Raw genomic sequence first — 15,691 nt, 5'->3', positions numbered from 1 at the left:
AGCAGGGGCAGAGGTGGAGCTAGTGCTTAGGAAGTACCGAGATCTGGATACCTGAAGGATCCGAGCCTGTTCTTGTTCTCAGGCATTGCCTGCCTATGCTGTGATGCCCGGCGGCAGGTGAGGATGCAGGCACTGACCTATCTGCAGCGAGCACTGCTGGTACATGATCTGCAGAAGTTAGATGCTCTGGAATGGGAGTCCTGTTTTAACAAGGTAGGCCTTCCCTCTGGTCTTAAGGTAAAGGGAAAATCCTAAAGACAGGGATCCCCTGGCAGCCTGAAGAGCTGCTAATGTCAATCCTCAGCCGATTATACCTTCTCTCCTGCTCTGTTCCCACCCTCCCCAACCCACGGTCAGGTGGGCAAGACTTCCAGCTGACCCCCCTGGAGAGATGTTGACTCTTTACCCTCCAGGTGCTGTTTCCTCTACTGACCAAGCTCTTGGAGAACATCAGCCCTGCAGATGTGGGTGGGATGGAGGAGACCCGGATGAGGGCTTCTACTCTGCTCTCTAAGGTACTGTCACCACCCTACTCCCACCCATTGTCTCCACACCTGCCACTTCAGCAGCCTGGGAGGACCAAGAGATGTAGTGTAGGTGCTTATGACCCCCAGCTGTAGAGACTCAGCAGGACCCAGGAGGATTTTGGAATTCAGAGGAGTCTCTGATCCAGGATTCCCATGAAAGATAGAGAAGTCTTGCCTCCTACCCATGGAGAGTGGTGCAGAAGGCTCCTACCCTCCTCTCAGCTGAAAGGGGCTGGGGGCCATAGGTCTTTCTGCAGCACCTGTCTCCACTGCTGTCGCTGTCCACCTTTGCGGCCCTCTGGCTGACCATCCTGGACTTCATGGACAAGTACATGCATGCAGGCTCCAGTGACTTACTGGTACGTTCTGCCTCAGGCCAGCGCCGCTGCCTATGTCCTCTCCTAACTTCTGGGAAGACTTGCTGTTTCCCCCTTGGTGGCTATCTCCTCTTTACCATATTCCCCCATATCCCTTTTCCCATTCTTATGGTTCCACTGCCATCTGCAGTCAGAAGCCATTCCAGAGTCTCTAAAGAACATGCTCCTGGTGATGGACACAGCAGAGATTTTCCACAGTGCAGATGCCCGAGGAGGCAGCCCCTCAGCCCTTTGGGAGATCACCTGGGAGCGCATAGACTGTTTCCTGCCCCACCTGCGAGATGAGCTCTTCAAGCAGACTGTCATCCAGGGTAGGGGGCTCCAACCAACTTCATCAGAGAGGGCCTGGAGCTAATAACTAGTTCTCTGTGCCCTGGGTTAGGTGGGAAGTCTAGTAGGTAACCAAGATCTACTTGAGAGGAAGCACTGAGAGCTGCCATCTGGACTCTCTACCCTCCCCAGACCCTGTGCCCATGGAGCCTCATGCCCCAAAACCGCTGGCCTCAGCACACCTGACTCCTGCTGCTGGTGACACTAGGACACCTGGCCATCCACCTCCCCCAGAAATGCCCTCTGAGCTGGGGACCTGTGGTGAGTCCCTCTGAGTGAGCTTGCTGGATGTCGAGGCCTAAGAGGAGGCCCAGAGTACCTTATGACTGCTGCTGAGCATGGGCAGTGAGCCAGGGGAAGGAAGGAACCACAGGATCCTGCTCACTTGCTCTTCCCGTGGGAGATTGCAGGGCCAGGTCTGATGAGCTAGCTGCCTGGGATTTCTAGGCTTCAGAGAAGAAGGCTGGATTGGGAACTTGGGATGAAAAGGCAGAGGTGCCCTTCAGGGATGCTAGTAAAAAGCAGACCAAAATTAATCTGACTGGAGGTACAACAGTCGGGGGAGTGGGTAGGTATGAGAGAACTGGACACCGGAATAAGTTTCAAGCAGAGAATCTCAACTATGTAGACTGGGAGGAGTCATTTTCTCACAGGAATGGGGAGGAGCAGAAGTGTGGTAAACCAGCTGCGGACTGTAAGGGAGTTTGACTGCAGCCACCTTGTTTTCCTCTAGACTTTGAGAAGCCTGAGGGCCCCCGACCTCCTAACAGCAGTTCTTCTGGATCACCAGTGGCGTCCAGCCCCAGCAGGCTGAGCCCTACCCCAGATGGGCCTCCACCGCTGGCTCAGTCCCCACTGATCCTGCAGCCCTTGGCCTCCCCACTGCAGGTGGGCGTGCCCCCGATGACTCTGCCCATCATCCTCAATCCCGCTCTCATTGAGGCCACCTCACCTGTGCCCCTCCTGGCCACACCTCGCCCCACAGACCCCATGCCCACCTCCGAGGTCAACTAAGGCAGGCCCCTCAGCTATCAGGACCAGTACTTCCTAGCAGGCTGTCCCTGGCCCCCCTCTCAGCTGTCCCAAGGGCCACAGACTCTTCAGTCCCACGCCAAGTGGCTGTCACTGCTTTTTGGATGGGGACGGGAAATAGAACTTTTATGGCCCCTCCTAGGACCCACAGTTAGTCTGTGGGACCTTCCTCCTCCACTCTCCATTCCTGGGAGTCCAACCTGAGAGCACACTCAGGTATCACCTGCAGCCTGGCAGCTCCGGGGAGGGAGGCATCACTGTACCAGCCCTGCAGTGCCTGCCCTTGTGCCCCTCCTGCCTGTGTCAGGCATCGAGAGCCAAGTCAACCACTCTGCACTTTGTTTCCCTCTCCCAGCCCCAATCCCACTAGCCCTGGACCACCACCTCTAGTTTTTCCTCTTTTATTAATTAGTTGGTCAGTTTGGAGAGTTGATTTGTGCCATAGAGGTGGGCAGGTGGGACTGGAGAGAAGGACTGCCCACAGGAGCATGTACATATGGAAAAACAGGAAAACAATGGACTTTTTATGATGTAATAAATGTCTTAGTACCAACATCATGGCCTTTTCCTCTGATTTCCTTCTTGAGCTTGTGGGTACCATGTTTTGGGATGTGTAGGCCGTCACATGAACAGAAATGAGGCTACCAACCATGGTCATGCTGCTGCCACCCCACCACCACTACCACCACCATCAGAGCAGTGCTCCCTTGTCACCAGGGATGTGCCAGGGTTGACAGTTCTCTTCGTAACTGCTCCAGTGGAGATAACTGTGATAGCCCAGGCTGGAGTCAAAGGGCAGGTGAGCCAGGGCTGAGCTGTCATCACGCAGAAGGCTTCCCTCAGGTGTGCCTCATAGTCCAGCCACACAAGGAGTCCATGGGTCTTGGGGGTGGGAGGCTGCCTTGCCCACAGCTGTGAGCTTGTGTTTCTGGACACGGCATTCACTCTGGCCCATAACTGAGCAGGGGAATTTTTTTCCCTTTGCATCAGGATAAGACAAGAGGGAGTGTGCATGGGGCAGGCAGCATGGCTTCTGCAGGGCTGAGCTACTGTGGGTGGGAAGCAGAATGCTATTAAGCCTTCCCTAGTGAAGCATCTCCCATCATCTTGACTTCCTCCTCCACCATAGTCCCTTCCGCCAAAGGGCGGAGAGTAGTACCAGTGGGGCTCCCTCCTGGACACTTAAGGGTGCTCACCTCTTCATTGGGCCCAGCTGTCTCTGTGATCATTCAGCCTCTCAGGCTTCCCTTTGCTCAGCACAACCATGTGGATGGGTCTGGATGTCTGTCAGTGTCTCCCTTGGGTGCACCGCTGTGGAAATGGAAACAACCAGATGTGGAACAATACTAACAGGAGTCCAGCAGCTCCTACACTAGTTTCTCCCACTTCCCTTCCTTCTGCAAATAATCCAGACCATGCCTGCTTTCCACACTAACCTGAAACCTTGCCCCTGGAAAAATTATGAGTAAGACTGAACACCTCACCTGCTTTTTTCCGATGGGTGCAGAAAAGCCTGGATCTACAATCAGGTAGACACTTGGGCCATTGGCTTTGACTCTAACATCTCTGTTCTCCCTTGTGAGCCCCACAGCTCTGCTGTGGAGAAAACATGTGAGGGAAACAACATAGACTAACATATATAAATCTAAATTCTATCCTGTGAACAAAAGAATATGAAAAGTCTGTAGCCCTTGGTCTGAAATATTAGGAAAGAAGCTGGGGTGATTGCAAACTGAACCCCACCCCACTGGCAAGCAAAGGAAAACTTGTTAAAAGTCTCATTCTGGTATAGAAAAACCAGCTGATATATAACCTGACTTGTATTGTTAACAGTGTTGTCAGGTAAAGGAAACTACAAGAAGATCTAATACTTAGGCCTTAATTCTGACCAAGAAAGAATGGCTAATGATATGGAAGTGACAAAACTTGTGGGAAAATAGTATAATCTGGAAGGAAATGCTGGTCTTAACAGTGTTTCCTATAAGAACTCTAGGATAGCAGGTTTCAAAAAGCCCAGAGGCCTGAGATCCTAACAAGGAGAAGTGACATTGTTGCAACACCAGTGTATGTCAATATTAAGTGCACTGCTTACCCAACCTTGTAGAAATATTAACTCCTCTCCTAGATGAAGCAGCAGGTTCAGAGAGGCCACATTCCTGGGAAGTTAGGGAGCTGAGATTCAAACCCAGGTCTGTTTCACTCTAAACTGAATGGTCTTTCCTATGACACTTTCCCAGTTCAAAAGTAGTGATGGTGGTGTAGAAACTCATTTTTCTGTAGTTTCTCATGCGGAAATAAAAGGTCGAGTACCGAAGTAATAATTACATGGTGAGCTAAGACTTCACTAGAAAACTGGGAAAGGGGGGCAAGGATAAATGAGTTTGGATTAATAGATACACACTGTGTATGTGCATGCATGCTCAGTTGTGTCCAACTCTTTGCCACCCTGTGGACTATATAGCCCACCAGGCTCCTCTGTCCATGGGATTTTTCAGGCAAGAATATTGAAGTGGGTTGCCATTTCTTCCTCCAGGGGATTTTCCCAACACTGGGATCGAACTGGTGTCTCTTATATCTCCCGCATTGGCCAGGCAGATTCTTTACCACTGAGCCACCTGGGAAGCCCATAACAGATACACATTACTACATATAAAATAGATCAACTATATTCAATACCTTGTAATAAACTATAAGGGAAAATAATATGAAAAAAATATATGTGTGTGTGTGTATGTTGTTCAGTCATTCAGTCGTGTCCGACTCTGTAACCCCAGGGACTGCAGCCCACCAGGCTTCTCTGTCCATGGGATTTCCCAAGCAAGGATACTGGAGTGGGTTGCTGTTTACTTCTCTGTGTGTGTGTGTGAATCACTTTGCTGCATACTTGAAACTAACACAACATTGTAAATCAACTATACATCAATAAAAGGGGACTTCCCTGGTGGCCCAGTGGCTGAGACTCTGCACTCCCAATGCAAGGGACCCCAGTTTGATCCCTGGTCAGGGAACTAGATCCCATATGCTGCAATTAGGAATTTGCATGCCATAACTAAAGATCCTGCATGCCACAACTAAGACCCAGCATAACCAAATAATATTTTTTAGAAACTATAATTAATAAAAGAAAAACAGAAAAGAAAAAAAAAAAAACAAACATAACCAAGAATAAATGTGAATTTTCTGAGCACATAAGAATGATATCAGAACTTCCCTGGAGATCCAGTGGTTAGGACTCCACACTTCTACTGCAGGGGGCATGGGTTCCATCTCTGCTTGGGGAACTAAGATCCCACAAGCCCCATGGAGCAGCCAAAAAAAAAAAAAGAATGACATCAGAGGGGACGAATTACAGAGTTAGTAATAATGGGCACACACTTCCCCATTACCCCGTCCCCCCCCACACAATAAATGCTAGGAACAATAAAGTATGTGGCTTTTCAAGCCCTTGGGTATTCACCTGTGTTCAGGGCTCACTGGGAAACTGTGGTTGTGAGAAAACAAGAACCCTAGGCTTCAGCTGAGAAGGAGCTTTAATTCAACTAAATAGTTCACCACCCACTCCGTGAAATGCTCTTCATCTCGCTGAGACACAGGTTTTTCTTGGTTCTCCTCTGCCTCACCGACCATGTCTTTTCAATTTCCTCTTTTGGTTCCTCATCTCCACAACTTCTCAACATCAGAATGTCCCAGGGTGTAGTGCTTGTCAACTCCTTTTCTCTACATTCAATCGTGGGGTGATGGTGACCACTGTCAAAACTTCAAATACCATCCATTACACTGACTTAATGTACAATTACCCCTCATCTTCTCCAGTTTCTTATATCAACACCCCTCCCCAACATCCCACACCCAATTCCTCAGCAAGTTTTATTGCCCCTGACTTTCAAATCTATCTAGAATATGACCATTTCTCCCACTCTTACCCACTCCCACCCAAGTCTAACGTCTCACAATGGGGTGGGAAGACCTGCTTTGCTTTAGACAAATTTAGGGTAAAGAGCTTTATGCTAGAGTTAAGAGACTGGGTTTGGTTCTCACTTTGTCCCTTTCAAGCCATGTATTTGGTTGTGTTACTTCACCTCTCTGAGTCTTAACTTTATCAGTTTACCCTATGGCTCAGTGGTAAAGAATACATCTGCCAATGCAGGAGATGCAAGAGACTCGGTTTCAATCCCTGGGTTGAGAAGATCCTCTGAAGAAGGAAATGGCAATCCACTCCAGCATTCTTGCCTGGAAAATTTCATGGGCAGAGGTACAGTCCTGTCAGGCTATAGTCCATGGGGTTGCAAAGAGTCGGAGATGACTGTGCAACTGAGCACACATACATCTTCACATAGTATCTGGCACATTGAATTTGCAGGCAAGATGAAGAGGGGGAAGGGGCAGGAAATTACCCAAATCAAGGGCCACAATGGTCTCCCTTTACGCAGAGCTACTACAGGCCTGTCATTCCATTATTAAGGTCAGGGGCAAGTTGCAGGCAAGATTTGAAACAACAGCCTGTGTTCTACCATGGTGAGCCTAAGGGAGGACGCCTCCAAAAATGGAGATTACTCATGGCACCTCCTAAAAAGAAATTCTACCAACCAGGAATGTCCAGCCCCAGAGGTCAGTACTTTGTGAAAATCTGTACTGACCTTGCTGTCACCAGAAGTGTCTAAGCAGGGACTTCCCTGTGGTCCAGTGGCTAAGACTTCACACTCCCAATGCAGGGGGCCCAGGTTCCATCCCTGGTCAGGGAACTAGACACAATGAAGACAGCAGATCTCAACAAAGATCTCAACTAAGACCCAGTGCAGCCAAATATACGTACATATATATATATCGTTAAAGTAAGCGGACATTGGAAACTATATAAAAAGGCGATTTCTTACATCAAAGGCATTTGAACTAATAATTTTGGATTACTTTTCAACTCTAATATTCCAAACTTCCGTGATCGATGAGCAAGGCCTGAGTCTCCCAGATAAATACCTCCTTTCCCTTATCCTCGGAAAACCTCCTGAGCTCAGGTCTGAAAGTCTGGCCAGCTGTTAACCTGCCATTTACGGAACAAGTTTCAGGTCCAGACACTTTCTTCCCGGGAAGACTGAGAGGATTATGGAGTCTCCTTGAGGCTCCAGAGGGGCCACCAGATGGCACCCTAGAACCTACTGCAAGATCAACTTCCTTCCTCTTCCTCCAAGTCTTCCCGGCAACCGGGCCCCGCTCCGGGCGGGGGACCAGAGGGCTGAGACATATCAGCTTCCCCCTGGGGTTCCCCGCCTTCAGAGGTGGCCAAGCATTAGGCGCAGCATAAAACTGAGTAGCAGCAGGGGCTGCGAGCCGTCTTGGAGAAGCCTGGGTGTGAGGAGACCGGAGCCAGGTCCCTCGGCTGGGGAATGGCGCTCGGTCAGCGGATCCCGCAGCGGGTTGGTCCCCAGATCAGAGCTAGTGACAGTCTGAGGGTCATTTCTCACTCTGGCTTCCAGAGCAGCACAAACATTTCTCCTCCAAGGGGCGCCCCTGAGTCACTCCCGATTGGTTGTGTAAGTCCAGGAGTTAAACTTTCAGCCAATGAAAAAGGGCATGGCGAGTGACGCACGGAAACGTCACGGGAATTCCCCCCTCCCGGGGGCGGAAAAGGGGCTTTCCCGGCTGGAGTCCTGGTGGTGGGAGAGGTGTTGCGACCCGTCCGAGGTGGGTCCGGCCGGGAGAGAATCCTGAACCGGAGCCACCGCCGCGGTGAGTGGCCGGGTTCAGACCCCTGGGTGGTGGGACACAGGCAAGGGCGGGAGGAGGGTCCTTAGCTGACCGAGCCCTAGAGCTGAGGAGCGGCATCTGCGCATTCAGAGAGCGCGCATATGAACATAACACGCGGATACACATCGATATCCTTGTACAAAGACACGGGCCGTACGTCCATCGACACGTATGCCCGCAGGTGCACAGGATCGTCCATGCACTCAGACTCGCACACACATGCATACGCAAAACACACTCACCCGTGCACAAGTGCCTGGACACACACCCTTCACGCAGAAACTCAAAGACAGGTTCACCTGTGCTCTCAGATACATGCTGACATGTGTCCACACTAAGTTTAAGGACTCTCACCTGTACACGCATGTTCACGCCATGCACACAACTCGCAAGCATATGGGCTGAAACATACTACTTAGACACCTGTGATGTACATGTGTTACATATGGCCATGGGACAGGGGCCGGGGGGGAGGGGGGGGGACGTGGGCACCCAAAGCAGGTGCGGTGTGGGAATCAAAGACTGTTGAGATTTTCGGGAAGAGGGAATGGAGGTGCCCATCCCAACACCCCCTCCGGCCCCTTGGCCTCAGAGACTGCTTCTCGGGACAGAACCCCGGGGCCCTCTACTCGGAAGAGCCCCCACCTACAGGCCTTCGGGGAGGAGGCCTTCCTACAGCAGGAATGTCCCCCCAAAACCCCCCGGGGTGAATCAGCCGTGGCCTCCCTGAGGGTAGAAAATCCCAAGTTTGCTCCAGGACGGGGGAGGGGAAGGGGGCGGGAGGCGGGCCGGGCCCCGAACTAAGAGCTTCCTCCGGCCTTGAAAGACCCTCCAGTCCCCGGCGCCGGCCCTGAAGAGAGGGGGAGGACCCCTCCCCAACCCCGCGGGGCCTTCCCTCGGTCTGACTGCCCCTCTGCTTGCAGAGACGCTGCAGGCGCCCTCGGGCCAGCGAAGAGAAGACCTCGCGCCCCTCCCGCCAGGGGGCGTGGTCAGCTGCGTCATTTCCAGGCCCGCCCCTCTGGCCCCGCCTCCCCCTGGTATTTTCGGGACTTTCCTAAGCTGTTCTAACTTTCCTGCCCCTTCCCCGGCCTGGCCCAGCCCAGCTCCGGATCTCGCCCTCCACCGGATCCTGCCCGCCACACCCGGACGGGTAGTTGGAGGAGATCGGACCCTCCCCTAAATTTGGGCCCCTCTCTCCCCCCAACTCCCGTCCTGATCTGTCTCTCCCTACCCCCGCCACTCCTCCCCACCTAAGGCGGGCGCCTGAAACTCTGGGAAACAGAACCCGGCCGAAGCCACCGGACAGAGCCGGGCCTAGCCCAGAGTCATGGACAGTTGCTACGACCCAGTGAGTCACGCCACCTGGCCCCAAAGCCAGCCGGCCGCCCCCCTGTGCCTGTCTGCTTGTCTGCCTGCCTGTCCTAGTCCCTTCTACTCCCTTACACCTCTAATGTCCTCAGATTATTTCACCCTGCCTGTCAGTCAGTCTCTGCAAACTGCTTTCAGTAGGAGCTATTTTATGGGCCTGCCTAGGAGAGGGAGTGATTGCTAATGGTTTAGAGAGCTGAGAGGTGGAGGGTTCTGGGGGTGGCTCAGAATCAGCTGCCATCCCAGTCTGTCTCCATACCAGGGTCTGGATGGCATCATTGAATATGATGATTTCAAATTCAACCCGTCCATTGTGGAGCCCAAGGAGCCAGCCCCAGAGACAGGTTAATAAGTCCCCTGACCTGCCCTTGTGTTGGAGGGAGGGGGAGGAAGGAGCATGTGGTATGTGCCCTCTGTCTTGGGAATGGGCTCAGAGGTCCCATTGCAGAGCCTGGCTCAGCAAGGCTCCTCTGTCCCCAGCTGATGGTCCCTACCTGGTGATCGTGGAACAGCCTAAGCAGGTGAGCAAGTAGAAGGGATGGTGTGGGATGGCTTCAGCTTTGGGGGCAAGTGGGATAGTTGTAGCTGGGTGGCCACTGGGAGGGTAACTGATCACAGACCCACTTCGGGTTGGGATGGTTAGCAGCTGCTGATCACAGTGGCATGGTGGTGATTCAGGATACACACGTCCAGTCATTATGGTCACTGCTGGCTGGGGATGTGGCTGGTGAGGGGGGATGTTTCTCCTGGTCACAATGTCACTCTGCCCTGGCACCTTCAGCGAGGCTTCCGATTTCGATATGGCTGTGAAGGCCCTTCCCATGGAGGACTGCCAGGTGCCTCTAGCGAGAAGGGCCGGAAGACTTATCCCACAGTCAAGGTGAGCCAGGGTGGTGCTGGAGGGTGGGCTGGTGGACAGTGTGTCCATGGGCATTACTGACAGCCCTCACCCCTCACAGATCTGTAACTACGAGGGACCTGCCAAGATTGAGGTGGACCTGGTAACACACAGTGACCCACCTCGTGCTCACGCCCACAGTCTGGTGGGCAAACAGTGCTCGGAGCTGGGGGTCTGCGCAGTGTCTGTGGGGCCCAAGGACATGACTGCCCAGTAGGTGCCCAGTGTCCCCTATCCCTGGTCCCCACTGGTGTGCCCCCTCATTGCCTGCCAGTTCTCGGTCCCAGCCCACCTTTGTGAGCTTAGCATCTGACCAAGGGAAAAGACTCTGGTTGGCCCCAGAACCTAGGGCCCCAAGTAAAAACTAGAAAAGCTTCCTAGAGGAAGTAGAGCTGAGCCGAGCCTTGGCTGTGGGGAGGGTTCCTCAGGAGGAAAGAACTTCCCGCAAGGCCTCTGACTTCTCCCTGCCCCCACACAGATTTAACAACCTGGGTGTCCTGCATGTGACCAAAAAGAACATGATGGAGATTATGATACAAAAACTTCAGAGGCAGCGTCTTCGCTCCAGGCCCCAGGGCCTTACGGGTATGGGGGATATGGAGGGAGTCATGGGAGGTGGTCATGGAAGGAACAGAGGAGGAGTCCAGGGGTCGCATGTATGCCCACTGCCCAGAGGCTGAGCGTCGAGAGCTGGAGCAGGAGGCCAAGGAACTGAAGAAGGTGATGGATCTGAGCATTGTGCGACTGCGCTTTTCTGCCTTCCTTCGAGCCAGCGATGGCTCCTTCTCTCTGCCCCTGAAGCCAGTTATCTCCCAGCCCATACATGACAGCAGTGAGTATCCTGACCACCTGGGGTGCTGGGCCTGGGTGCCAGAGGGAGTGTGGAGGGCAGCCCCGAACTGTGGAGTCAGACATGCCCGGGTTTGAACTTGGCCCCACCATGTATGAGCTGAGTGATCTTGAGCAAGTCATGTCCCCTCTCTGAGTAAATGAAGATACTGGCAGTTCCTGTGTCTCTTGGGGTTGTTAAAATACAAAGCACCTGGCTCCCTAGTTGGGACCATGGCTATTGTATCATCTCAAGTAACTGATATGCCATCTCCATAGAGTCTCCTGGAGCCTCAAACCTGAAGATTTCTCGAATGGACAAGACAGCTGGCTCTGTGCGGGGTGGAGATGAGGTTTATCTGCTCTGTGACAAGGTGCAGAAAGGTGAGGCTGGAGTCCAGGCTGGGAGCTAGCAATGGGTATCAAGCTTGGGGAGCAACACAGCTTCAGGACAAATGGCCCTATGGATTCAATTTTCCCTGTAGATGACATTGAGGTTCGGTTCTACGAGGATGATGAGAATGGATGGCAGGCCTTTGGGGACTTCTCTCCCACAGATGTTCACAAACAGGTACCCTAGGACCAGGGCTGGGTCTGGGCTCAAATTAAGTCAAGACCTCAGTGACACCTATGTCCTCCTTCCCCCTAGTATGCCATTGTGTTCCGAACACCTCCCTATCACAAGATGAAGATTGAGCGTCCTGTTACCGTGTTCCTGCAACTGAAACGCAAGCGTGGGGGGGATGTCTCTGATTCCAAACAGTTCACCTATTATCCTCTGGTAGAAGGTGGAGCTGGGCTGAAGATCCCAGGGGGGCTGGAGGCGGGGGCTTGACTGGAGGGTCCCAAGAACTAGGCCAGGGGACCCATGAGTGAAATCAGGAGTAGGGAATGTCCCAGAAAGAGGTGGCCCTGGGAGCCAGCCTGAGGGCTTTTGGGGGAAAGGCCATTACCAGGTGTGGGACAGGGCTCTTGAGGCCGGTGCGAGTTGGGGTTTTAACATCTCATTTCCCTCTACCCCTAGACAAGGAGGAGGTGCAGCGGAAGCGGAGGAAAGCCTTGCCCACCTTCTCCCAGCCCTTTGGGGGTGGCTCCCACATGGGTGGAGGCTCTGGGGGCTCGGCTGGGGGTTATGGAGGAGCTGGAGGAGGAGGTGAGGTGGTGCTGGTGGCAGGAAGGGCAATGGGATAAAGGGGAGAAAAGCTGTGGGGAAGAAATCTGGGAGAGTCCTCCTGGTGCTCTCTCCCCACAGTCCTGCCTGTATCCACAGGTGGCAGCCTCGGCTTTTTCCCCTCCTCCTTGGCCTACAGCCCCTACCAGTCGGGCGCGGCCCCAATGGGCTGCTACCCGGGAGGCGGGGGCGGGGCGCAGATGGCCGCTGAGACGCCTAGTGTGGATGCTGGGGAGGAAGCCGCAGAGCCGAGCGCGCCCCCCGGGACGCCCCAGCGCGAACAGCAAGCCCCAGAGCTGCTGCATCGAGGTATGACCTCGGGAATCCCAGCGGTCGGGACGCTGCGGGTGGGGACCTAGCCCACACCCACGCCCCCTGTCGCCCCCAGCCCGGGAGTACAACGCGCGCCTGTTCGGCCTGGCGCAGCGCGGCGCTCGAGCCTTGCTGGACTACGGCGTCACGGCGGACGCACGCTCGCTGCTGGCGGGACAGCGCCACCTGCTGACGGCGCAGGATGAGAATGGAGACACGTAGGTGGGCGGGAGAGCGGGCGGGGACCACGGCTCAGCGCGCCGGTGGAAGGTCGTGGGCTGTGGGGCAGGGAAGGAACCTATAGAGCCAGGGTTCCGGAGTTAGGCAGACCCAGTTTCAAGTTCGGCCTCGCTACGCTCTAGTTCTGTTTAAGATACTTAAATCTCTACAGACTTCAGTTTTGTCGACTGTTTAAGAGGCACAGTAATAGTACGCACTTAGCACAAAAGGTGCGCGGAAGGATTTACTCTCGTGGGCTGGAAAGGCCCCAGCGAGGGAGATTATGGAGGTGGTGGCGTTATGAGAGTAAAGCATAACAAGTTGCTGAGCTTCCTAGGCCAGAGTCTCAACCCCCAATCCCTAGGCCGCTGCACTTGGCCATCATCCACGGGCAGACCAGCGTCATTGAGCAGATAGCCCACGTTATCTACCATGCCCCGCACCTCGGCGTGGTTAATATCACCAATCACTTGCACCAGGTGAGGGGCCTCTATTGGTGAGGGGGAGGGGTTGGAAGTCAGGTGGGTGAGGCAAGGTGTAAGCCTGGCTCACCCTGTCTGCCTCCCCCAGACGCCCCTGCACCTGGCAGTGATCACAGGGCAGACGAAGGTGGTGAGCTTCCTGCTGCAGGTGGGCGCAGACCCAGCACTGCTGGATCGGCACGGAGACTCAGCAGTGCACCTGGCACTCCGGGCAGGTGCCAGCGCCCCCGACCTGCTGTGCGCCCTGCTGCGAAGTGGGGTTCCTGCCATGCCCCAACTGCTGCATGTGCCTGACTTCCAAGGTGAGTTCATCACCTCATCTGAACCAGCGGGTTAGGGTGGGCACCAGGGAGAGTATCTGGGGAGTGCCTACAGTGGACGTGAGGCATGGAGGTCAGCTGGTCAAGGGCTCACATTAGGGGCACAGCTGCAGGCTGAATACCCTGTGTCACTAGGGCTATACCCAGTCCACCTGGCAGTCCGTGCCCGAAGCCCCGAGTGCCTCGATCTGCTGGTGGAGAGTGGGGCTGAAGTGGAGGCTGCAGAGCGGCAGGGGGGCCGGACAGCCCTGCATCTAGCCACAGAGATGGAGGAGCTGGGGTTGGTCACCCATCTCGTCACCAAGGTGGGACTGAGGACTGTGGGAAAAGTGGAGCCAAGGGCTGTGGAGGGCCTGGGGACGGAGAAAGTGTGGGGGGAGGCCCAGCGGGTCAGTCAGTGCTGTGATCAGCCACTCCCTCACACCCCACAGCTCCGGGCCAACGTGAATGCCCGCACCTTTGCGGGAAACACACCCCTGCACCTGGCAGCTGGGCTGGGATCCCCAACGCTCACCCGCCTCCTTCTGAAGGCTGGTCAGTCTCACCTCTGGGGCTCGTGAACAGGGGTGCGGGAGGGAAGGGGGTGCCGCCCAATCCCCCACTCTGCAGTCCTTAATGTGGGCTCCGAGGGAGCCTCCCCGTGACTATCTCCCTGCCCCAGGTGCTGACATCCATGCAGAGAACGAGGAGCCCCTGTGCCCACTGCCTTCACCTCCCACCTCTGGTAGTGACTCAGATTCCGAGAGCCCTGAGAGGGACACCCGAGGCAGCTTCCGGGGCCACACACCTCTTGACCTCACTCGAAGCAGCAAGGTGAGGCCAGCCCGGGACTAGCAGTACCAGGAGATGGGGCATCTGGGCTTATAGATGGGGTCCTGAGTAGCTGCTACCTGGGGTCAGGGACTGTGATGGGAGGTAGTCAAGGCTGAGGCTGTCTCCCCAGGTGAAGACCTTGCTGCTAAATGCTGCTCAGGACACCATGGCGCCACCGCTGACCCCGCCCAGCCCTGCAGGTGAGGAGCTCCCCCCACCCACTGCCAGATCCCTGACCCCTGCTCACAGCGGTCTCTTGTCCTTCGGGTCCACTGAAGGCGGTCTCCCTTTCTCCATCCCCGTCCTCCATCCATTGCCCCAGTGGCCCTGCCTGCCCTATCTATCAGGTTGCCTTGAGAGAAAGGTGGCATTTGGGTGTCTGTCTTTGCCATCTCTGGGGGTAACTAACATGTTTATGTGTGTGTCCCCTTCAGGGCCAGAGATACCCCTTGAAGATACAGTCCTACAGAACCTGGAGCATCTGCTTGACGGGCCAGGAGCCCAGGGCAGCTGGGCGGAGCTGGCAGAACGGCTAGGGCTGCGCAGTCTGGTGGACACGTATCGAAGGACAGCTTCGCCCAGTGGCAGCCTCCTGCGCAGCTACCAGGTCAGTCAGGCCCCGACCCATGCTCCATGTCCCAGTCTCAGAGCTCTGGTGCTTCCTCGGGGATCCCATACCCTAACCACAACTCCTGGTTCATGCCTCTTCCTCCTCCTCAGCTGGCTGGTGGCGACTTGGCGGGCCTGCTGAATGCCCTGTCTGACATGGGCCTGGAGGAGGGGGTGAGGCTGCTGAAGGGTCCAGAGACCCAGGAAAAGCTGCCCAGCACAGGTAAAGGGGCCGTAACTGAGAGGTGGCTCTGGGCTTGGAGGGTGGGAGGCCTGAGGCCTGACTCTTCCCTGCGCCCTTTCCCGTGTCCACGCCCCCAGCAGAGGTGAAGGAGGACAGTGCCTATGGGAGCCAGTCGGTGGAACAGGAAACAGAGAAGCTGGGCCCACCTCCTGAGCCACCAGGAGGGCTCTGCCATGGGCACCCCCAGCCTCAGGTGCACTGAACTGCTCCCCACCCACCAGCCCCTTCCGGGCCCCCTCTGTACAGTGACCCTGCCTGTTCCAGTTCTTATTTAACACCCCGTGCCCACCCTTCAGTTGGGGCAAATAAAAGATTCTCATGAGAAAGGGAGGGGGCCTGGCCTCCTCTCCAACTTACAGCAGCCCCTGATATGTGTGATGCTTGTCCCCGGGAAGCAAATGCCTACCCTGGCCTCAGGC

The 15,691-nt window shown here is 55.0% G+C and overlaps 2 protein-coding genes across 12 annotated transcripts in view; both read left to right on the top strand.

The window, feature by feature from the left end:
- Positions 1 to 2,819, top strand: part of GBF1 (golgi brefeldin A resistant guanine nucleotide exchange factor 1) — a 119,837-nt gene extending 117,018 nt beyond the window's left edge. For all 9 annotated transcript variants that reach the window (XM_043475598.1, XM_043475597.1, XM_043475593.1 and 6 more), the window contains 6 exons: positions 83 to 213; positions 414 to 515; positions 773 to 886; positions 1,035 to 1,215; positions 1,367 to 1,495; positions 1,968 to 2,819. In XM_043475598.1, coding sequence (XP_043331533.1) covers positions 83 to 213; positions 414 to 515; positions 773 to 886; positions 1,035 to 1,215; positions 1,367 to 1,495; positions 1,968 to 2,248 — 938 coding nt within the window. In that variant the 3' untranslated portion in view covers positions 2,249 to 2,819. The remainder of the gene's footprint in view (positions 1 to 82; positions 214 to 413; positions 516 to 772; positions 887 to 1,034; positions 1,216 to 1,366; positions 1,496 to 1,967) is intronic.
- A 5,037-nt stretch (positions 2,820 to 7,856) lies between these two features.
- NFKB2 (nuclear factor kappa B subunit 2) lies at positions 7,857 to 15,633 on the top strand. 3 transcript variants are annotated; one of them, XM_043475589.1, is made up of 24 exons: positions 7,889 to 7,990; positions 8,932 to 9,045; positions 9,264 to 9,356; positions 9,639 to 9,720; positions 9,857 to 9,897; positions 10,158 to 10,256; positions 10,336 to 10,487; positions 10,753 to 10,859; positions 10,948 to 11,106; positions 11,382 to 11,486; positions 11,588 to 11,673; positions 11,752 to 11,890; positions 12,127 to 12,255; positions 12,373 to 12,582; positions 12,662 to 12,803; positions 13,169 to 13,283; positions 13,375 to 13,588; positions 13,742 to 13,911; positions 14,038 to 14,140; positions 14,268 to 14,419; positions 14,550 to 14,619; positions 14,854 to 15,026; positions 15,140 to 15,251; positions 15,350 to 15,633. In XM_043475589.1, the coding sequence occupies exons 3-24, from the start codon at positions 9,336 to 9,338 to the stop codon at positions 15,472 to 15,474; spliced, it is 2,706 nt and encodes a 901-aa protein (XP_043331524.1). In that variant the 5' UTR covers positions 7,889 to 7,990; positions 8,932 to 9,045; positions 9,264 to 9,335; the 3' UTR covers positions 15,475 to 15,633. The 3 variants fall into 3 exon arrangements, with proteins under 3 accessions (XP_043331523.1, XP_043331524.1, XP_043331525.1); XM_043475588.1 differs by lacking the exon at positions 8,932 to 9,045 and having other exon boundaries at positions 7,857 to 7,990; XM_043475590.1 differs by lacking the exons at positions 7,889 to 7,990; positions 8,932 to 9,045 and having other exon boundaries at positions 9,058 to 9,356; positions 15,353 to 15,633.
- The last annotated feature ends 58 nt before the right edge of the window (positions 15,634 to 15,691 follow it).

The sequence above is a fragment of the Cervus canadensis genome, chromosome 8 (genome assembly GCF_019320065.1).
Source record: "Cervus canadensis isolate Bull #8, Minnesota chromosome 8, ASM1932006v1, whole genome shotgun sequence".
In the NCBI taxonomy this organism is placed as follows: Eukaryota; Metazoa; Chordata; class Mammalia; order Artiodactyla; family Cervidae; genus Cervus; species Cervus canadensis.
Note: the sequence above shows the minus strand (reverse complement) of the source record. Positions and strands in the feature narration are given on the sequence as shown.